Genomic DNA, 22,690 nt, shown 5'->3' on the forward strand with positions numbered 1-22,690 from the left:
ATGTTTAAATAATTAGAAATTCTAAAAAACTAGAATTAAATTTAAAAATTTCTTTATCCGTAAAAAAAACGTTTCTAAAAGTTTCTTAAATGTTATTTTATCGAAAAAAAAAAAAACGTTTCTAGAAATCAGTAATAAAACGTTTCGGAAAAACGTTTTTGAAACGTATATGTGCTAGGTAATCACCGATACAAATTATTTATTTTGTATACTTTTATCTTTTGCACTTTTTCTATTGTCATCATATTAGAATCATCGTGTTCAATAAGTCACGACACACTTAAAAAAATTTTTTACATTAAAATTTTTCTATATTATAATTTTATCATTACTTTAACATTAAAAATTGTTCCCAAAAATTGAAATGCAATTTATATTTATCCCAATCATTATTTTCTTTTACAAGATATTGCCACGTTTTTATATAAATATTTAATAACTCACAACACGGTTTTAAAAAAACGCTTTCTGCATAAAAAATTATTCCTTTTCAAAACCGATATAAATTATCTTTTTTTTTTACGTAAAATATTATCGTGAGATATTAACATCTTGTTTATACAATAACTTAGCTACGTTGATAATTTAAGTGGTGAAAATACTTTTGTAATTATTTTTAATCTGTTACTGACGTATTACATTCATGACGACAGTTCAACATATATATTTGAATTTCAAAGGTCATGTTTTCGTTGTGTCTAGTCATTTGCTTTCGATAATTGCTTCAAAGATTATTCTATTTTTCTTTAAATAGCAAAAGCATAATAATACACATTTAAATGATTTGTATCTCTTGAAATATTAGAAAATTTGATTAGATCGTGCAATTTTTATTGTCAGTATATATTTCGCTACAAGGAAATTTTTATTACATATGCAGTTTTTGTTACACATGTGAATCTTTAATTTGTTCACAATGTAAAGATACAGAGATTTGATTTGTAATCGAGTCTTATAAATCCATTTCACTAATGTATATGTACCTCGTTTTAATTACAGGATTAATGTAACGGAGGGAAAATATCATTGTATATGAGAAAATAATTTCTAAAAAAAATATTTCAATGAAATGTTTAATTTAATACTTTTATGTGTTACACGTGTTACACAATGTGTGTTACGTTACACAATGATCTATATATATTTCCTCATGCGACAATTTCTATTTCGGTCCGATGTATACAATTATACTTTATCGGGCGTAACTACGAGATCACGTGTTATTTACAATATAGCTGTTAATTTCAATGCTGTAACAACTCTTTGCAATCTCGCGATCACCTTCCTTTCAACCTAACAATCGTAATTAATAGAAAGTTATCAGCATGGACATTGTTGTACTTGTGCTATTATCTTATTGGTCTTACTGTGAGCATATGTAACGCGTGATTCTTATTGAGATTTCCGCAAACGTTCACTTAAAAGTACATATAGTCTCGAAAATAATTAATAGTTATTTTTTAAAAATAGTTGTTGGTATAGCTACGGAGATAGTGCTTTCATCGCAAGATAGAAAGCGATTTTCAGTTTTGGCACATATCATATTTTATTAAAATCTATCTATATCTATCATAACGTTTTAATTATAAGCGATCATAAGAAATCGTCGTAAACATTGTTTGTCTACAAATCGTATACAATCGCAATCCATCATTTTTCAATAACCCTTAAACACACTAGGCAATCTGGGAGACTTTCCTGAAAAAACTTTATTTCCGTACCATTTTATTTTGGTTGAGCAATGAAATTGGTCAATTATAGCGATCGATAAGGGAAACTTCAAACTTTTTTTTTCCACCTAGTCCGAATCTTCTATCTCATTCTGTTTTTACATAGTAAGCGATCAAAAATTTAGGATTTCTAGTAAAGTGTTTAAGGGTTAAAAGTTGAAGTTGAGACAACTCAATGATGAGCTTACGACTGCTAATACGACGAACGTTATAATCATCATAAAGAATTTACAATAAACATTACGATAGATATAGATGGACCTTTAAGAAAAAAGAGGCAAACTATTCTTATATATAGACTAGTATATAAAAAAAGAATGAATTAGACATCGTAATGTTTGATCTTCCAATTTTTTTTAATTTTGTGTCGTTATTATAAATAAGTATCTCTCGCAGCACATAAATTATATTACGCGAACTCGCACTTTGTGTTCACGTGCATACATTGATAATTGTACTTGTCAAACTCCGCACGTATCTTGATTCTATTAAAAAAAAAAAAGAAAAAAGAAAGCTGTACTTAAAAATAAACTAGCGGTACGATTTGTCTTACTTATTTTTTACAATTTGAGAAGAGCGACAAGAAACAACCCATTTAACATTTACTCTAACATAGGAAGGTAATGAATTATGTAACAACAGCCAATTAGCAGCTACTTATTAACTAAGGATTTTTATTCCCCTTCTTCATACTCGACGACACCGGCTTGCTTCGCGCTGTCTACTCCCTACGAAGAAACGTCTCATTTCGTTAGGTTTTTTAATCCTAGAGTGTAATAGATGTAATAATGTCGCTAATTTGCTATACAACGACTTAAAAAATAAAGTTTTATAATTTAAATATTTTACATTATTACAAATTTACAATATTATTTTTAAATACATTTCAATTAATGATTTGATATACTAATTGTATAGAGGATTAAAAGTATTATTAACTCTTTACGCGGTGTATTAAATTCTCATCAGAATTCTTTTTTTACAAATAATAAAAAAATTTCAATTCTTTAATTATGTCGTTGTTGTAGCAAATAAACGATATAATTTCTAATCCCATCTCTTGATCAAGCTTTACTTACATCTTCGAAAAACGTATGCATTTGTTGCGCTGCTTGCACCGACGAAAAAACTGCCCTCAAAACTCTCCTCATTGGAGGATCCAAAGCATAATCGATTCCGCTCCAAATACACTCCTTGCCTTCTACCTGTAACAATACAAGAATAATGCATAAAAGATGTAACAATACATTAAGAAGCACGCAGTTTTTTGCAATTTACGTCAAAACACTATATTCAACTGCAAAAAAAGAATAAGATATAAATATTCAAGTATTTAAGATAAAGCAATAGCTTGACACTGCAGTTTTCTTCTGTAAATTATTTATAAATCGTATACTTTCAATATCTCAAATCTAATATTATTTGTTATGAAAGAAAAGCAGAGTGTGTGTTTATTTAAACTTTGTAATAGAATTCTTGGATTTTCCAGAAATTTTATTCCAAGTACCAGATAAAATTAAAGAATTTTTGAATGCAGCTTTGAAAAAAATTCATTATATCTTCTAATGAGATTTATTCCTGTTATCAAGACCATTAACAAAAAAAAAACGAAAGTATTTGTATTTCATGTAATAATTACCCGCATGACTGTATCCATGCTGATGATGGTGTTGCTCGCATATTCCTCTGAGTCGTCGAGTTTCAGGACGATTCTCTCCGCGTAGATCTCGGAATCGTAATGGATTGCCAAATTTCCTAAGCCAACACTCTCCCACTTGTTATCGTTAGGCCATCTCGCGAATACAGTGGCACGTTTCTCGATTATAGGAAGCATCTCTTGATCATCCTCTTCATCCTCCTCATCTTCCTCTTCCTCATCATCTTCCTCTTCTTCTTCTTCTTCTTCATCTACATCGTTGCCTCGATCTACATCGTGTTCCTCGCTGTCCGCTTCACCGATACATCTTTCACCTATACAAATGTAAATTGATATAAGTACACAAATTGGATTAGAGCATATACATAGATTTAAAGTGCGTATACATATCTTATTGAAAAACATACAATCGCATTTATGGGAATACTAATAAACGAGCATCGTGAGACAAATAATAACTATATTTATTCAATTTTTTTTCGAGTATAATGTAAAAGATCAAACATCTGTGCAAGATGTATAGTTTATTGTGATTATATAACGTACATATTACAGAATGTCACATAAAATAAATCATTGCAACTGTTTAATAGCACGAGTGACAATTCTACGATACAAAATCGATCAGTGTTATAAAATCCATAAAATAACATTTAATTTTGAAAAACATACATTTTCATGATTACATCGTCCCATTTTACACAAACATGATAATTTTTTTATTTTAATTTCAATCAAAAACACATAACAAATATAATTAATCGATTGTCCGCATATTATAAAAACATAACATATCACAAGAACAAAATAACATCGTGCAGATAAAACAGGTAGAATCAATGGACTGTAGGCGCATTTACGACCTAATAATCTTGTGAGGGTTAACCACTACCTTCGGTAGTTCTCTTCTCGCGTAATTCATGTTGAATGTTATCGATGTGCGCCTTGAATTGCCGAGCAAGGTCGGGAGATTTAAATTTAACCGCCAACTGTTCGACGCACGGCTCCTGCTCAGCGTAGTTCATGCCAGCCCACATCCAGGCCTGATTCGACGTGGAGAGTGGATGGAACTCCACGTCGGGGGTGATCAGGAAATTACAAACAACCTTGTGAACCTGTTCCCGGCGTAGCAGCAACCGGTAGCTGCCGTGGCCCACGTGATGCAGTATTTTCATTTCACCAACACCACGCTCCTTCCATTCCTTCAACGCGTTATCATATCTGTACAACTTGGCTCGATGACAGAACACTGTAAACAAATGAAAAGGGTTTAGAAAACAAAGCTTTAAAAACTTGTAAATAGATGGCCTTATTGCGGGTAATTAAATAATAATAATTATTTATTATTATTAATTTAATATTAATAATTTAATATTAATTACATCAATAAATACAGAACTCTCCAACAAGTTTCCTTGTAAAAAGCTATTATTTTCAACTAAAAGATTTCAATTAAAAATAATAAATAAAGATATCCAAAACTACCTTTTTCCTCATCTTCTTCACCAGTTCGGACTTCAATGGCATCCGGTAAAGGTATAATAGGTTCAAAGTGAGGATCGTGCTCTTGCTCATTATCTACCTCGCCGTCATCCTCTTCATTATCTTCTTTTTCTTCACGTGATTTATTTTGAACTGTACTATTTTGCGATGTAGCGGATTTTGAGCCAAATACCGATGAACCCGCACCAGCAAACGAAAAGTTGGGATCTAAAAGAAGTGTTATGTTCGAAATTAAAGAAAAATCTGTACACAAATGCATAGAAAAAACATTGTTCTAAAACTGACACTTTTAACAAAAGAGGAAGCAAATTGTTTCCAAAAAATAATTTTAGACACTATCTGAATAGTTTCTCTGATCATGTAATATACCACTTTTGAAGGCCTCCGGCTTCGCCACCGATGCAGCGAGCATCGAGAAAGACATATCATTCGGTGCGAAGAAATTGGGATCATCCTCGATTTTCTGATCATTATCTGACGGTTTCATGCCAAAAATAGTCGGCGTTGCTGTTGCACCAAAAACATTTGTAGTCGCTGTACCAAAGACGTTCGTTGCGGATGGCATTCCGCCGAAGATATTCGTCGTCGTTGGCGCAGTCGTCCCGCTGCCGAAGATGTTTGTCGTTGTCGGTGCTATTGACCCGCCAAAGATATTCGCCGTTGTTGTATTGCCGAAGACATTCGCCGTTGTCGTCATCGTCGTCGTACCGCTAAAGACATTCGCCGCCGTCGTCGTCGTCGTGGTTGTTGTTCCGCCAAAAATATTCGTTGTTACTGCCGTCGTCCCACTGAAGATATTCGTCAGCGACGTTATACCGAAACCCGTTGAACCAAACGACGAAGCGCTGTTACCGAATGTTATTTTAGAGAAAGGTGTAGAATTGGCGCCAAACACCGAATTGGAGGACTGATTGGTCATTGTCGTGGTGACTACGGTCGACGTCTTCGGAACAGAATTTGTTGCTGTAACGGGGGTTGTTTTCACAGCGGTGGAAGAAGAAACGGCATTGTCACCGCTGCTCTCGCCGAAAATCGGAGTTTTCGAAGCACCGCCGAAAATGCTCTTGTCGGAATCGAAGGGAAAATTAGACGTTTTGAAGATGGATGTTTGGCCAAAAATTGGTTGTCCAGTTACGCTGGTCGCGGTTGTCTGCGTTGTTTGAACGTTAGAAGGACTGCAGATCTTGAGATTATCCAGCAAAGCATTCGTCGTTGACGCTGTTTCATTCGTACCGAATTGAGGATTCATGCCAAATGAAAAAGTCGTGGTTTTCTTGTCGTTAAACAACTTCATATCGCCAGTGCCAAAGCTCATCGCGGAGCTGTCGAAGCTGGCGGTACTCGGAGATTTGAACGTAGCGGCTGACGCAAAGGAGAAGCCATTCTTTACAGACGCAGACTGGGTAGTCTCGCTGGTACTCGAAGGACGGCTCAATAAACTTGTGCTCGTGTTGACTTTCGATTGTATTGTCACCTTCTTTTCTTCCGGCATCAGCTTCCATTTCGACGAATCTTGCTCAGCGGTGTTCGGATATAGTACTATACTCGGTTTCTTACAGCCTCTGCAGCCTGGACAGTCTTCTTTTTGTTTGTAAGCGTAGAAATTCTCCGGTAGCTGCAATTTTAAGGCTGCCGCCTTGTCCTCTGGAGAGACCTTCACTTCGTAAACGATCTCGAGTTCCTTAACTGGTGAACTAGCAGTCTTGATCGGCGTTTTTATAGTAGGTTTATCCAATGATTTAATGTTCTTCCTGGCATCGTCGATCGCTTTCTTAAAGTCCGCTGCAATCTCAGCCGTTTTGAAACGGCAGGCAAACTGCATATATTCAATCTCGCCCTCGCTGTAATCCGCGGTGGACCACAGCCATGATTTCTCGTCCTTTGGTGTAAATTCCAAATCATTGGACACTATATGATTCAGACATAACTTTAGTACGTGATCTCGACGCATAATTAGCCGCAGCTTGCCGGTCTCTTTGTGACGTAGCAGCTTAATGTCACCCAATCCACGTTCCTTCCATTCCTTCTCCAAGGTATCGAACCTGAAGAGTTTCGCTCGGTGACTGTAGAGCACCTCCTCGTCCTCTTCGCCAGTCTTCACCTCAATTTTATCCGGCAACGGTATGATCGGCGAAAAGTGAATGTCCTCACTCTCTACCACTTCGTCTTCGCTAGTTTCGCCACCACCGGGCGACTTAGCCGGCGACTTGGCCGTAAAGTTAAAGTCGAAGGATTTGGTAGGCGAGCCGAAAGTAAACGGCGAGTTATTCGTGATGTTGCTCTTCACCGGTATACCAAATACAAAGTTGGTGCCTGTGGTCTCCTCGGGTTTGGACGAAATTATCTTCGCACTCGCATCCGTGCCCTTATCTTCTATCGGCATTCGGAAACTAAACGTGGGCGTTTCCTTGGCAGTATCTTTAGGAATGCCGAAGGAAAACGTGGTCATGGGTGTTGTGCCGGAAGAGGTCGTGTTTAGCTGAAAAATGTTGGCCTGCTGCGGTTTAGGCGGCTGTGACGGGTCCTTAGGCTCGTTGCAGGCGAGACAGTAGTCAGATTCCGGAGAATTAATGACATAACATGTCGGGCAAGTCCAGGAACCGGCGGGTATTTTGTATACTTCTGACAATGGTAGTTTATCGGAACTAATAGGCTTGCTTTCTTCGCAGGCTAAGCATTTTGTGTCCGTGGCATTGTTTCTGGTATAACAACTGTTGCACACCCAAGAACCGATCGGAGGTTTAAACAGTTCTGACAACGACGGCTTCGTTTCCGCGCCATTTTGACTCTTGCTCTCGCTTGACGATGTCTGAGATTTCTTCTCAAACTCCTTCGCGATGTCACTCGGATTGCTACCTTTAACTTTTAACTTCTGCTGGCAACTCGATACGACGTTGTAGAACTGCGATGCTAATTCTGGCGTGCTGAAGGTCGCAGCGTGTAACGACCAAGTCTTACCGGGTTCTTTGGCATCTACCGGAACAGTCCAATTAACAACTGTAGTGCCACTCTTATATGTAAACGCCATGTCCAGTGGAACTCCATGAAAATAGATCTTGGAGGTATCGTCATCCGTCAGTAACAATCGAAGCTTACCGGATTTGATGTTTAACAGTAGCATCATCTCTCCTGTACCCCTATTCTTCCACTGCATGGCGTTGGCACTGTTGACCGATTGACATTTAAGGCTTGCCGTTCCGACAAACAACTTATGATCATTTTCATTCGGCGTTCGCGTTTCGTTGGGTGAGCCCTGTTTAATGGCGCCGGGTGGCGGCAAGCGAGGTCTCCTCAATGTTGTAGAATTCTGGCCGGTTGTTGTGGGAGAGGTAAATAGCGGCGATGCATTTGAGGGTGTGCTCGTCAGAATAGGTGTCTGTGAATTCATTGTCGGAGTCGAGGCTCCGAAAACGAAGCTCGCGGATGGCGTCGAGACGGCGCTTGTTACGGTAGTAGTCTTCGTTTCAGGTTTACTGGTTGACTTAGTAAACGAAAATCCGCTAAACGGACTGATTTTCGGAGGTTCTTCGATCTTTTTGGAATCGCCCACTTCCGTATCACTAACCTGCTGAATAATAGGTTCAGTACTGAAGGAGAATCCTCCTAGTGTCGTGCTGAATTTCGATTTGTCCGAGGATACTTCCGTCGATGAACTTATCTTGGCTTGTTGCATTGGCTGTGATTTCTGGGTCTTGGACGAGTCTTTGTCGCTAGAGAAAGCTTTCTCGCTGCTCTTGGGCGGCTTTCCCGGAGAGATTGCGGGTAAATTAAGCCTGGCCCGATCAAAGGCATCCTTGAACGCCATCGCCTTGAACGCCATCGCCTCGTCCGAAGTTTTGAATTTAATGCAAAGTTTCTCCAGCTTCACCTCCTCGTCGGCAAAATCGTTAGCGACCCAGAACCAAGCCTTGTTGTTGTTTGTCATAGGGCTCAATTCCATGTCGGGCCGCAGCATGTGATTCGCACAGATCTTCAGGATCTGATCACGACGCATCAACAGGCGTACCTTGCCTTCCTTATTGCGTAGTAGTTTCACGTCACCGACACCGCGCTCCTTCCACTCTTTGTCGACAAAGCGAAACAGCTTTGCCCGGCCGCAATACAGAGTGTCTTCCTCCTCTTCGCCGGTGGTGACTTTCACCTTCGCGGGCAACGGTATGACAGGCACGAAGTTTGGAATCGGATCGTGTTCCTGCTCGCACATCTCCGTGGATGTATTCGGCGATTCGATCAAAGACTCGAAGGTAGATTTAGTGGTATTATCAGTCTTGTCATGTATCTTACTAGTAGCATTATCTTGAAGTAAAGCACCGCTGATTGTATGAGTTACAATAGATGGTGATGTTGTTAAATTGGCATAAATCGGTACATTGACGTTAGCTGGGGTTACATAAGTTGATGTTGGCGGTAAGTTGACGGTAGTTGGTATAGTGGCCTGCGAGGGCATGGGAATCTGATAGCAATGCGGCACGTTGGAAGACGACGATTTCGTCGTCGTTATTGGTGTAGTAGAGAAGGTGGCAGCTGTTCCACCTCCCGATCGGTACTGCGGCGGTATGGTAACGCTCAGAGTCGGTTGGGTGGACGGAACCGTGGTCGGTAGTGTGTCGGATGTCGTGATGACCACATTCACAGGAGGCGCTTTGTTCACTGGTGCGTCTTTGATGATCGTCGTGGCCGTCACTGTTGTTGCTTCGGGTTTGGTTTGCGACGGCGTTTCGATCTTTTGCTTAATTGAAAGCTGTAACGACGAATTCGTCGGAGGCGCCGGCATGAGATCGGGCAATTGTGAGGAAAGCGTTGACGCAAAGAGGCCTTGTTGCAGCGGGTTGTCCGGTACTTTCTGATTAGGATACAGTATCGGCATCGGGTAGACAGGGTGCGGATACAGGTTCGGATCGGGAAACGGCAATCCTGCCTGAGGATAATACTGGATCGTCCCAGGAGGATAAATTAGCGACGGGTAAGGAGGTCGGGCAGGCTGCGATTGAAATATATTACCAGAAATAGAAGACGCTGATTGATTCTGATAGTTCAAATCGACGTACTCGTCGTCGTCGAGAACGTAGTAATCTTCAGGATCGACAGCGGGATTCACATTCTGTTGCTGTTGTATACGCTGCTGCTGCTGCTGCTTTTGAGTCTCTTTGCGTGATTCTACCACCTCCTTAGTCAGAGTATCCATTTTATCAGTTAACGATTTCATTTGTATCATCATGTTTTTCATCTGTTCCATCAGTTCCTGCACTTCATTGTCTCGGGATTGCATAATCTGACGTATTTGTGCGTCAAGACGCTCCGGGCTCGGGCGTGCCTCTGTGCGATTCTTTGACACATTCAAGTAATCCTGCAATCTGCATGGCGTGCTGGCATGTTTTGGTGTACGATGAGCATTCCTCTGAGGGGTACTAAGCATGTTCGAACCTCCGGTCAGAGTCGTGAGCATCGGTAGTGTCGGATTTGTGACCGGCTGATCCACGGCGCTATGAGTGGGCGAATAACTCTCGTCGGATATACAGTCGATGTCATTCCTACTCAAATCACCCCTGCCTAGATCCGGGTCTATTCTCTTTAGCTCATTCTCAATGTCGGTGATGTGAGTGCCGAGCACGGAGTTCAATGGATGTTTAGGATTCGTGCCTGGATTACGAAGTCGGTCGAGCGTAAGGTAGTAGCTGCTCTTAGCCTTCGATAGCATTATAACATGCTGCGATCGCATCTCTGATGTTAAGCTCTCACGTGGCGTGGAATTCACTATCTCGTCCGCAAAAATCTTGTAGATCTGCGCCAGCTGGAACGATGCTTCTGGACACTTGAGTGCCTCCAGCGCATCGATTGCTTGCTCATATTGTTTGTCGTGTACGAGTCGCTGAGCCAACAACAATTTGCCCTCTTCGAGGGCGTTAGTTAGCTCGAAATTGTTCATCTCTTTACCCTGATAATTGAACAACTTCGAGGGAGACATACGTAATGTTTGATTGTTCTGCAGTCTCTCCAATAGCGGTAGAGCGGCGGTCCAGTACAGCTCGGAACGCGCCTCCCATTTAGAGATATTTCCGCTCGCCTCATCCTTCTCTTTCATCGTCTTCGCGCGATAATGAAACATGCGCGCCAGATGTACCAACAATGCTGGATGCATACCGTGATTACCGATACAGCGAATGATTTCCAAACCTTGTTGCAATTCCTGTCGTAGCTCACCGATATTACCGTCTGCATCCTCTCGCTTCGAGTACATCTTATATGCCGCCGACCACCATTTTTCCTGATTACTAGTGGACAGCGTTGTAGTAAGATCAACAGGCAGCGTCGGCAGTTTCTCCGGATTCATGAAGCTACCAAGTTGTTGCTCTTCTAGAATGGCGGATGAGCAAAGTATTGCTGCATTAAGAAATGCATCGATATCGATAAGACACAGACTGTCGGGTGCCGCCTGATTCGTGTTGAATACCGAAAACTGTAACACTGGAAACACACGCGAGGTCTGATCCGGGTGTGGAACATCTTTATGCTGAGGTCGATTCTCCATCCCAAGCCAGATTTGATGGTGCAATGAAGCAGGCCATACTTCTTGTGCAACTACAAATAAAACATTAAAAGTACTTTTATTATATTTATCCTTTTTCTTCATTATTGTTTTCCACAGTGTATAATTTTCTGTAGATTGTAGTTACAGCAAAATTCAGCTCAGAATAGTTTTAAGTATTACTCATTATTATTCAGTCGTAATAATCACAGTTAGAAATTATTTTTTTAAAGTATTACTACTGTACTGTATCGTACTGTTATTTAATGTTTTATTACTTTTTTAATGCATTTTGTTCAAATATTAATAAAAAAATTTAATTTGAAATACTTAAAATATAAATAAAAAATGCTCTTTATTAAATTTATAAATATAACAAAATTAATACCTTTTTTGCAATCTTATGTTTAAAAATTTTATGAAAATTTACAACTCAAAATTTGTCAAGATATATGGATCTAATTGGTGTAGATTTCAAAACTTACGATAATCTTAAATATAATTATAAAGATGACAAATATTAATCAAAGATTGAAGATTGAATATTTGGAATTATATAAAAAAGGTTTAAAAATAACATAAAAAGTAACGCAATGTTAAATGTTGCAATTCGATAAAAGCAATGTTAAATTCGTTAGTTACTGAAAAAATGGGACGTCACTGTCAGTTATAAAAATAAAGCCATTTCTGAAAAAGTAAAAAAATTGTAAGGCTAGCAGCATTATAAGTAATTTTTTTTATAATTTTAATTTTTTCATAATAGTAAGAACAAATACAAATGTGATATTTGTTTTAGTATGTATATAAGCCTGTATTATTCAAATTAAGATTGCAAAATAAGTACAAAATATTCAAACTTGCGTATTCTAATAATTCAAAAACAGAAAAATTAATAAACGTACTTTGACTATAAGTTCTTAGCTGATTTGCGGTACACATACGTAGAGGTGGGTGGTCAGGAGCTGAATCAAAATGACAAAAGAATGAATTCCGCATGTGATCAAGATGTGACCTGGTTACAAAAATTCTCTGAAAAAGAAAATACATTGAATGTATATTGAGACAATGTTTAATTATCAGGTCTTGTACAACGCTAAATTTATACCTGATAAATACGCTCTCTCCATTGTCCTGTACAAAATTTATCAATTCTATCCATTAATTTTTTCATATCATCTCTAGCATAGTCTCGAAGAATGTAACCTATAATAAAATAAAAAATAAAATTATCAGTAATAATGTTTATAGCAACAACTCTTGAGGAATAATGTATCTCGCGTACCAGCTTGGCAACATCGATATGCCGCCTCTATGACCCATATGTTAAAATGATTTTTAAATCCTTCAGCCTCCAATTGTATGCGAATACGGCTTTCCAACGGCGCCACATGTAACGCGGTCAATAATAAAGGTGAGCACAGTCTTCCTGCTTCATTCCAACTGCCCTGCTCGCGTTTCGTTTTGCGCAATAGCAAGCATGCCAAATGGAAGTGCAACTGACCCCACATGTGCATAAGCAGATGCTCCGTGAAGCTGTGTTGCTTAGAAAACTTTTTAGACTTAAACTCGTTCAAATTTTGGTCAAAACTGAAACATAATAGCCGCGTTTTATGAATATATTATAAAAATAAATGCATTTAACACATTTATTTGCACCAGTTAAGATTTAATTAAAAATTTAATACAATTTGTATTCTAATAGTTTGCACATTTCTAATAGATATTATACACAAAGACTTTCTGCTTTATTACCATTCCACAAACTATCAAATTAAAAAATACAGTTTAAATTATAGAAATATATTATTCAACGTATTAACTTACTTAAATATTGCCTGAGCTGCCTCTGGAATGCTTTTTTTCATCTCGCTACTTTGCTCCTTGAGACACAGTCCCGCATTTTTATCCAATACAGAAATATAATAAAACCAAAAGGACCAATCATTGGATTTAGTCTCTTTGTACTTTGTTAGTAACTCGTACAGTAGCTGATACCACGCAATACTGTCCCTGTGAGGAATAGTAGCTTCTACACTTATGGCATGTTCATAAGCTTTATCCAATTTGCATTCGGACATGTAATAATTTAGCAATTTGATGCGAAGTTGCACATCAGTCGGTCTCGCAGCCAATTCAGCTAAAAAATTTTACATGTTAATTCTGGCGTTTCCTAATTACTCTATCATTAAAATGATGATTACTTACATGCAATAAGCGCCTCAAGATCCTCGCTGTTGTTGTGAGGTTTATCTATAGTCAACAACTTTTCCTTTAATTGAAAAATTACTGGGTGATGTGGAAACAGTTTATCAGCTCTGTCTACCCAATATTTGAGTTTACTCACATCCATGGCTATGTCTATGTCAACCAGTAATTCACATACTAGAAAAAAAGACAAAAGAAAATTTGAATATGTTACAATCAATATCAGTAAAAGTTTTGAAAAAATCCAAGAGCTTTTTACCTTTCAAAACCAAATCATCCTGCCTTGCTTCAAGTTCAAGGGAAGTTTTGTACTCATTAAAAGCTGCTTCCTTCTGATTGAGGGCTTCATATGCTTGACCCAACAACTTATGCGCACTGGCAGAATTATCTCGTACTTCTAAGTAATTAAATACATATCTTTTCGCGGTTTCATAATCACCTACTTGATAATACAGTTTGGCAACATTGTAACAACGAAGGTTTTTCTGTAAAAAAAGAATCAGATAACAAGAGAAGTTTTAGATTTCACAATCCAAATCCAAGTATAAAATAAAAACTCAAGATATCTGATAGGTAACATTCAGTTTATTATATTATAAAAAAATTATAATCAAAAGTATTAATATTAATCAAATAAATGCTTTATTAACCTGTAATAAAGTTTATAACTTTTTGACGTTTTATTTTTTTTACAAGTAAATATAAATCAAAATATGTTTCAAACATAAAATAATTTGTAGATACTAGAAATTAAGAAAATATATTTTGAAAAATATTATGTTATGTAATCAAAAGTATAAATATTAAATTAAATAAATTAAATGCTTTATTAAATTGTAATAAAGTTTATAATTTCTTTTACATGTTATATTTTTTTATAAGTAAATATAAACCACCCAATAGCCTCAACCTCCAAGTTATCATTTATCTTATATAATAAGGAATTTTTCAAAATAAACCAAAACAGGCTTCAAACATAAAACAATTTTTAGACAGAATTGAAATGCTTTGAACATAAAATGATTTTTGAACACTAGAAATTAAGAAATTATATTTTATATTTTGAAAAATATTGTTACATAATGCATATAATAATAGCATTTATAAGTTAGTCTTAATTAATTGTAACAATTCTTTATATTCTTAAGCTTGTATCAAATTGTAATAATTTTTTAAATTCTCAAGCTTTCTTCTTTATATTCTTACTTTTAATAATAAAAATGAAAAAAACGCTTTAAATAACATCCATTTATTACATTTTGAATAGAACATGTTGAAATTTTAAATAACAATTTTTTTCCATTGAAATGAAAATCCAACTAAAAAAAAAAGTTAAGTAAACAACGCAAGGACAAGTGTGTGACCGACGACCGCGTCAGGTAAACACAACCGCGTAACGGCTATCGTCGGCTCAATTGAACCAGAAATCCGGATTTTCTTCAACGAGAGGTAGACGGACCTACGCCGGAATGATCGATCAACCGACTCGGCATCAATAAGACGAAGACGGTGTTTCCCGCGAAAATTCGCCATCGTCGATACGTCGCGTTCGCGTACGACTCTCGTCTGACGACAAGATGACTCAAGGTTTCTATCCGGCATATCGCGGGTAGCCGAACGATCGTCGTCCGCACGCTGGAGTTGGCTGAAGTGTTGATGTCGCTTGATATCGCACGCGGTCGCGAGTGGAAACGGCAGGCGGGAGGACTCGTCCGACCGTTACCCGCGAATGTCGGAAGAAGAGCGAGAGAGATGGAACGTCGCCGTGCGCACAGGTAACCTCACCTCGTTTTCGTTCCGCAGTTGGCAGAAGAGCTTCTGCACGTGGCGGTCCACGTCCTTTCTCGAACGAAACATGCTGCCGGCTGGACAGGATCGACCAGCCCGCGTCGTCGCTTACGTCGCAACACTTGATCAGCACCAGGTCCTCGTTACTCACGCACCTCACAGCGGCTCATCACGCAAATCCGCTCGCTACAACGTACGTATCTCTTTCAAACGGCACCGTCGAATCCAACGCCGCCAATCGCGGCGATCGTTAACGCGAACTTCCCCCAGGGCGCGGCCCAGGGCTGGCAACATGCGGAGGAATCCGTTGTCTCGTGTGCCCGGAGAGTTACTGGAGACGGACCAATCAGCGCGTGACATTTTCCTGATGAGAATTTTTTTCTTTATTTTTTATTATATAATTTTTAAAAATTTCTGTATAATTTATTTAAGAAATTACTTGTTAATCGAAGTTATTTTAAAGTATAAATTTTCTTTTATTTCAAATGTTTATAAATTATTTTATGTTTGAAACATGTTTTCATTTATGTATAAAATAAAAACATCAAAAAAGATCTGATATGAGATTTGTTATAAATTAATAAAGTATTTAATTTATTTGATTAATATTAATTTGATTAACATAATTAATATTTTTCCAAATATTAATTTCTTTTCATTTCTAGTGTCTAAAAATTCTTTTATGTTTGAAATATGTTTTGATTTATTTTAAAAAATTCTTTACTATATAGGATAAATCATAACTTACGTATGTATATACATACATAATAATACATATTATTTGAATTTCCCACCAAACCAAGAATATACCATCTTGAATTAGCCAATTGGAGGGGAGGATCCCAGATGCGCACAGATCCGATCGGACACCACCAATCACGTAATCTAATCTAACCCAACCAACGGAAATACTCTAGGCATCGGCCGCTATAATTGGTGGTGTCCAATTGGGCCTGTGCGCATCTGGGACCCTCCCAATTGGAGATGTAGCAATCAAATACTGTCCGAAGAGTCGCATGTCGCACAGTGCAGCCAGTGCAGCACAGTGTGCCAAGTATGCTGCGGAGTTTGTTTTGTTGAATATTCTTGTATTTCCTCTCTGCCTCGACGACGTCGACGGGAGTGATTGGGAGTGATAATCGCGAATTTACACCATTTACACATCGTGTAGCCGCGACGTCCGGTTAATTATGACGTTTGTGTCATTTGTTAATCCATAATTTTAATACATTTTGGCTAATTTTGGCTTTCGCGTGCCGCTGCCGGAGAGTCGGAGATCTACGGAAATCAGGAATACGATGGTAGAGGAAACCACTAATCCCGCCACTGTTAATCCCACCAGAACGAAAGTAAGAACGCTGAAGTTGCGCTTAGACAGAATCTTAAGTTCCTTTCCTCACAATACAAATTGTTGCACTTTTTAGAGCAAGACAACTCGACCACGTCCAGTGTATCTGTGGAACGTGCTCGACGTGCAGAAGTGGCTGAAACGTCACTGCAACGACTATTATCAACTGTATTACGAGAAGTTCCTGCATGTAAGTGTTTCTTGCTTTTCTATTACATACATATTTCCAAATTCCACTTCTGACCCTGCCTGTTGTGACCACGACGAATCGTGGGATTAATTCCATACAGAGCATCAATAATTGTACAGTAAAATTTTTCTTATGACTGTTCTATTTAATGTAAACATATCAAGTAGTAAAGTATTATAAGTACAGTTGTATATTTATTTCTGTCAATGTAAATTAACTTTAATCTCAATGTTTCTTATTCTTAAAATAAGAGAAAGATATAAAAAAAATTAAACTAAGATTAAAACTAATCTGCTGGCCTATTTTATAACTCTTAATAATAGTTACACTGTACAACTGTTTTGTCATGTGTGTAACAATACCATAACAAAACTGAACTGTTATTAAGAGTTATAGAATAGGTCTATTGCAGTCTATTGCATTGGTAAGAATGACAACTGCACCAATAACATTTTACAATCACTTATGGCTTGTGTAGCCATATTCTATTATTTTCTACTGTCAGTACTGCAAACCTATATTATACTAATATTAATCTTGGATTTTTAGTATTGGCAGTGAATACTGGAACACAGCTTATATTTACCAAGATATTTCTTCAAATTTTGTAAAAAGTTTCCTGAAAATTCCTGGATTTTTCAGGAATTGTATTAAAAATTGTAAAGATTAAAAAATTTTTTACTACAGCTTTGGAATAAATTTATTACATTTTTTTCTAATTTTTTAGTATTTTTTAAATAATTAACCTGTTTACGTTGTTGTAAAATAATTTTTAACAAGAATATGTATGTAATAAAGAATGATTTTTGTTACATACATATTCTTGTTAAAAATTATTTTACAACAACGTAAACAGGTTAATTATTTAAAAAATACTAAAAAATTAGAAAAAAATGTAATAAATTTATTCCAAAGCTGTAGTAAAAAATTTTTTAATCTTTACAATTTTTAATACAATTCCTGAAAAATCCAGGAATTTTCAGGAAACTTTTTACAAAATTTGAAGAAATATCTTGGTAAATATAAACTGTGTTCCAGTATTCACTGCCACTTTGTTGTCTTTTCAGCACGACATTACAGGAAAGACATTGCTACGAATAAATGAGAATAGCTTGAGGCGAATTGGTATCGATAATGATCAACACAGAGTGGACATATGGAGGGAGATAATGAAACTGCATCTGAAAACAGACATGTTAGAGCTTAAGGATATTGAGCGACGAAATAATATGAATATGAACCTTGACTGAATTTTAATATTACATAGCTGTATGCTTTTTAATATATATTATTTATGGTGTGTATGTATATATATATATATATATATATATATATATATATACTGTATAATTATATTTATTTGTTACATAATATTTTAGAATTAGAACACATTTAATTTATAAGAAACAGTCTATTGTTTTTATTTTCTAATACAATATGTATTTATTTTGTTAATATAGACTTTGTTGGCCAATTCTAAAGAGACATAATGAATACAAAAATAATTAAGGTTGCACTTATTTCTAATGATAAGTTCGAAATATGTCGTTTGTGCGGAAAAAAGTCTTTGAATTGTATTTCAATATTCGAGGACAGAAATAACTATATTCTCGAAAAAATCAGTAGATGTCTGCCAATTATTGTAAGAAGTTGCACTTGATATTTTACACATTTTAGATATTCGTACTAATGCAAATTAATTTTAAACTTGATTTAACTTCTATTTTTCTATATTTAAACTTGATTTAACTTTTAAAAATTAAAAAAAAGGATAGTTAAATCAAGATTGAAGTTACTTTACATTTATCCAAACTGACTTTGAACTTTTAAACTTGGATATTAATAACATTATAGTAATGTTATCTTCTTTGTGTTTCCTAGGTTTTTCCAAATGATAATTTACCCTCCAGCGTGTGCAGGCGTTGCCTGAATTATTTAAATATTAGTTGCAAATTGATTCTTACTGCAATAGAGGTGGACAAACGACTACGTATGCAATTAGATCTAAAGCAGAAAGTCTCTGCTAACTGCAAAAATAAAGGTAGTGTCTCTACGAATAAAGATACTGTCTTTACAAATAAAGATACTTACTTTACAAATAAAGAAGTTACGGCATCTTGTGACGGACCTGTAATATCTGCCATAGCTGGCTCAGTTGGATGTGATTTGTGTGACTTGCATTTTCAAAATATAGATATAGTTGACACGAACCAGATTCGTTTTTTTAAGTGGAAATGCAGCCTGTGTGATAGCAGCTTTGACAAATCTAGTGAGCTGATAGCTCACAAGTCATCAAAGCATAATGGTAACATTATGGTATGCAATAAATGTCGATGCACATACGGTCAAAATGTAAATACAGATGAGATGAATAATAAACAAAATACCAAACGAAAAATTATCAATGAGAAAGTTCAGAATAATCAGATTAATGCGCAAGAAATTATGAATAAGACGAATAATAAACAGAAAATTACTAATAAAAATGTTCAGAATGATAAACAGGAAATTACAAGTGAAAAGAACATCCAGAATAATCAGCAAACGGAGCAGGAGACTATTGACAAAAATAATTACGAAAGAATCGTTTCAAAAAATGACGAAATTGGAGCATTTATCAACTTGACAATGGATGAAAATGATATTGCAATAAAAGATAAAAATGTAGATTTTGATAAAATGCATGTCTCAATAGAAGAAACTGATGACAGCTTTGATTTAGATAAAATCATGGACAATGATGACACTTCTGATTCAGAAACAGATAGAATCGTAGAGCAATATAAGAGAATTTTTGAACGGATCAAAACTACTCAAAATGAGCAACTGAAACGATTCTTTTGCGACACTTGCAAGATCTTTTTTGAGAGCGAGCGACATTTCAATGCTCATAACAGGATACACGAGGAAAAAGTTGTTACTTGTACCAAATGCTCCACAAAATGCTCGTCTGTGCATGATCTGTTTCTTCATAAACGTGAAAAGCACAATATGTATAAAAATTCATGTGTAAAGTACGCGTGCAGTAAATGTGGAAAATTCTTTACGCACAGCTGGACTTGGGAATCTCACAAGGAAGATCAGTGCTTCAAAACGAAAAAGAAGTTTTGCAAATATTGTAACGTGGTATTCCCGACACAACTCAAACTGACACGCCACTTAAGGGTAACTTTATTAAAAATTATATAATAAAGATATGCATTACATTTGTTCTCTTTAGCTGAACTTTGTACAGTTTATCTTTTTTTTCTCTTCGGGAACGGAAAAAGAAAAAAAAAGTGTGTAAAAATGTAACTTACAAAAAAAACAGACTTATTTTGTATCCTTACATATACTTTTAGAGTCACAAATGGGAGATGCTCAATGATCCGGATGTGACTGTATACAAATGCGTTTCCTGTCCCAAAGAATTTATCGACAAAGAATTTTACGAAAAGCATAGAAATGTACGTGTACATTGTCCACTAAACACTTAAAGAAACTTATCAATTGTTATAAGTTTCGTAAATTGCTTGCAGGTACATGATCCGGAATGTTGGAATAAATACCGGTGTGCCACATGCAAGAAACCGTTTAGGGATGGGATTCGATTACACGAACATCACATGGCAGTTCATCAGAACATTAAGCCTTATCAATGCCATGTCTGCGGACGTTTTTTTCTGCGCTCGCAAAGTTTGGTGAGTCTGCTCTGAAGGCTTGTCGAAAAACACTTAATATACTGCCCTGTTGCAAAAAAATGATACAAATAAAAATATAAAATATAAAATTGTTTGGGAGAAAAAAAAGGAAATTGTGCATTTAAAAATTAAATTATTTAGTCATAATATAATACAGATTAAATACCGTGATTTGTATACAATAAATTAAATAGAAGATTAGCCAAAATATATGAAATATATTATTTTAGCGCCAAGATCCTGCTAACCGTTTGGTTTGTCTTCTATTTAATTATTTAGTATTAAATATAAGTTAACTTATAACTTGTTAGAGCTAATTATAAGTCGCTTGTTTTCAATTTTCTAGAAGTAACATAAAAGTAATGTAAATATTAATTTTGTTATAGTGTTATGTTAAACTCATCAAAACTATCCCTATTTTAATTTCTTGTTTAATTTTATTTTGATTGTTTTCAGTCTATTCATTTTTACACAGGAAAGTGAATTCAACTTGCATCACTTTCCTGCTTGAAGGCCGATATATTTAGAATCCGTATATAATACAAAATTCAAGAAATTTTGACTTGTGTCACTTTTTGTGTCACAAATGCATTATCTGATCAAATGCTTTTCAAAAGGAATTTTTAACACTTTATTATAACACATTATTATAACTTTCAGAAAATACATAGTAGAATTCATTCTGGGCACAATTGCAATCGTTGTAACAAAGTTTTTGAAAAAAGAGTGGATTTAACGAAGCATCTGCAAGAAACCCACGGTTTGAAGCTGCCTAGTAAACCCAACTTGAATAAAGATTACATCTGTAGATACTGTGGCAAAAAGCTTAGATCGTATATATCGTTGACAGATCACGAAAGAATTCACACCGGAGAAAAGCCATACAACTGTTCGAAATGTGAACGGTCCTTCCGGTAAGGTGGCATTTGCTTTAATCATGTGAATTTGTTTTATTGTCTACTTTTACGATTTATACACGAAGAGAATTTTCTTTTAGAATTTATCCTCAAAATTATATTGTGAGATGTAGTACTTAAAGAATTATAACTTTGAAGATCTTTATTATATATATATATATATGTACATATACATATAGTATAAAATAAAAAATTTATTTAATTTTAGTAAAATTATATATATATATATAATTTTATTAAAATTAAATAAATTTTTTATTTGTATTTTTATTTTAATTAAATTAAATTCCGTTTAGGAGTTATACTGCTAGATGGACTCATCTACAGCATCATTTGAAAAGCATGTTTGTGTGCGAACATTGTGGAAAATCCTATAGGTAAGATTAAAATAAAATTCTTTAAAGTTATAATAAAATTTTTTAAGTATTCATGTCGCACGATTATTGCGATTTTAAAGATAAATTCTAAAAGAAAATTCTGTGTACATTTTTTTATTTGTATTATTTATTTTAATTTAATTAAATTCCGTTTAGGAGTTACACTGCTAGATGGGCTCATCTCCAACATCACCTGAAGGGAATGTTCGTGTGCGATCATTGTGGAAAATCCTATAGGTAAAATTATTAGCACTATTTTAAGAATGTGTGCATAAAGCAATATGTGATGTTTTTGTTATGTTAACAGTTACAAGCGAAGTTTAGCTCTGCATACTTTAACTCATTTGCCGATGGAGGATCGCAAGTATGAATGTAATATATGTAAGAAAAGATTTATGAGGAACGCTCATCTGATTATTCACCAACGTATTCATTCCGGAATACGACCCTATAAATGCGATGTGTGTTTGGTAAGTTTCACACAAAAGGGCGACATGGTACGACATCGAATGCGACACTTTAACAAAGACAAACCTGTAAAAAAAAGATAAAAAGGTTGAGACGTAGATTTAAGAAATGACAAAACTAACGTCTTTTGTTAATTTAAGTAATAAATGATAATATGTTGTTATACTATATCCAACAATATGTATGTACTGTAAGTACAAAATAAAAATATTTGGTTTTGTAACATATTTTGTCACAGAGGTACTTTCTTTATGTTTAGGAGCAGTCCATCTTACAATTACATTTTATAATTAACAAAATA

The 22,690-nt window shown here is 35.7% G+C and overlaps 3 protein-coding genes across 7 annotated transcripts; 2 read left to right on the forward strand and 1 right to left on the reverse strand.

Moving 5' to 3' along the window:
* Nucleotides 1-1,055: 1,055 nt before the first annotated feature.
* Nucleotides 1,056-15,627, reverse strand: LOC105203768 (E3 SUMO-protein ligase RanBP2). Its single transcript, XM_011172657.3, has 13 exons — nucleotides 15,407-15,627; nucleotides 13,881-14,106; nucleotides 13,622-13,798; nucleotides 13,241-13,553; nucleotides 12,699-13,003; nucleotides 12,522-12,619; nucleotides 12,319-12,445; nucleotides 5,260-11,469; nucleotides 4,873-5,097; nucleotides 4,280-4,636; nucleotides 3,370-3,701; nucleotides 2,810-2,935; nucleotides 1,056-2,458 (listed from the first exon to the last, which is right to left on the reverse strand). Exons 1-13 carry the CDS (start codon nucleotides 15,476-15,478, stop codon nucleotides 2,405-2,407), a joined length of 8,622 nt encoding a protein of 2,873 aa, XP_011170959.2. The 5' UTR covers nucleotides 15,479-15,627; the 3' UTR covers nucleotides 1,056-2,404.
* A 1,080-nt stretch (nucleotides 15,628-16,707) lies between these two features.
* Nucleotides 16,708-18,197, forward strand: LOC105206787 (protein aveugle). The gene is made up of 3 exons (XM_039450842.1): nucleotides 16,708-16,758; nucleotides 16,834-16,947; nucleotides 18,015-18,197. The coding sequence occupies exons 1-3, from the start codon at nucleotides 16,708-16,710 to the stop codon at nucleotides 18,195-18,197; spliced, it is 348 nt and encodes a 115-aa protein (XP_039306776.1).
* Nucleotides 18,012-22,616, forward strand: LOC105203769 (zinc finger protein 852-like). 5 transcript variants are annotated; one of them, XM_039450444.1, is made up of 9 exons: nucleotides 18,012-18,244; nucleotides 18,408-18,589; nucleotides 18,829-20,112; nucleotides 20,289-20,393; nucleotides 20,466-20,627; nucleotides 21,288-21,541; nucleotides 21,841-21,921; nucleotides 22,078-22,158; nucleotides 22,229-22,616. In XM_039450444.1, the coding sequence occupies exons 2-9, from the start codon at nucleotides 18,437-18,439 to the stop codon at nucleotides 22,470-22,472; spliced, it is 2,364 nt and encodes a 787-aa protein (XP_039306378.1). In that variant the 5' UTR covers nucleotides 18,012-18,244; nucleotides 18,408-18,436; the 3' UTR covers nucleotides 22,473-22,616. The 5 variants fall into 5 exon arrangements, with proteins under 5 accessions (XP_039306378.1, XP_039306382.1, XP_039306381.1 ...); XM_039450445.1 differs by having other exon boundaries at nucleotides 18,015-18,216; XM_039450446.1 differs by having other exon boundaries at nucleotides 18,015-18,142.
* The last annotated feature ends 74 nt before the right edge of the window (nucleotides 22,617-22,690 follow it).

Source organism: Solenopsis invicta, chromosome 6 (assembly GCF_016802725.1).
Source record: "Solenopsis invicta isolate M01_SB chromosome 6, UNIL_Sinv_3.0, whole genome shotgun sequence".
Taxonomy (NCBI): Eukaryota; Metazoa; Arthropoda; class Insecta; order Hymenoptera; family Formicidae; genus Solenopsis; species Solenopsis invicta.

Bases quoted from the DNA above. Each gene is read 5' to 3' on its own strand.
- LOC105203768 (XM_011172657.3), bottom strand. From the start codon at position 15,478: ATGTTTCGTTCGAGAAAGGACGTGGACCGCCACGTGCAGAAGCTCTTC. The intron at 3,702-4,279 runs GTAGTGGTTAAC...ACATTTGTATAG, and splicing joins CGAGAAGAGAACTACCGAAG to GTGAAAGATGTATCGGTGAA. The intron at 2,936-3,369 runs GTAATTATTACA...GTATTGTTACAG, and splicing joins GCATGGATACAGTCATGCGG to GTAGAAGGCAAGGAGTGTAT.
- LOC105206787 (XM_039450842.1), top strand. From the start codon at position 16,708: ATGGTAGAGGAAACCACTAATCCCGCCACTGTTAATCCCACCAGAACG. The intron at 16,759-16,833 runs GTAAGAACGCTG...TGCACTTTTTAG, and splicing joins TTAATCCCACCAGAACGAAA to AGCAAGACAACTCGACCACG. The intron at 16,948-18,014 runs GTAAGTGTTTCT...TTGTCTTTTCAG, and splicing joins ATTACGAGAAGTTCCTGCAT to CACGACATTACAGGAAAGAC.
- LOC105203769 (XM_039450444.1), top strand. From the start codon at position 18,437: ATGAATACAAAAATAATTAAGGTTGCACTTATTTCTAATGATAAGTTC. The intron at 18,590-18,828 runs GTAAGAAGTTGC...TGTGTTTCCTAG, and splicing joins GTAGATGTCTGCCAATTATT to GTTTTTCCAAATGATAATTT. The intron at 20,628-21,287 runs GTGAGTCTGCTC...TATAACTTTCAG, and splicing joins TTCTGCGCTCGCAAAGTTTG to AAAATACATAGTAGAATTCA.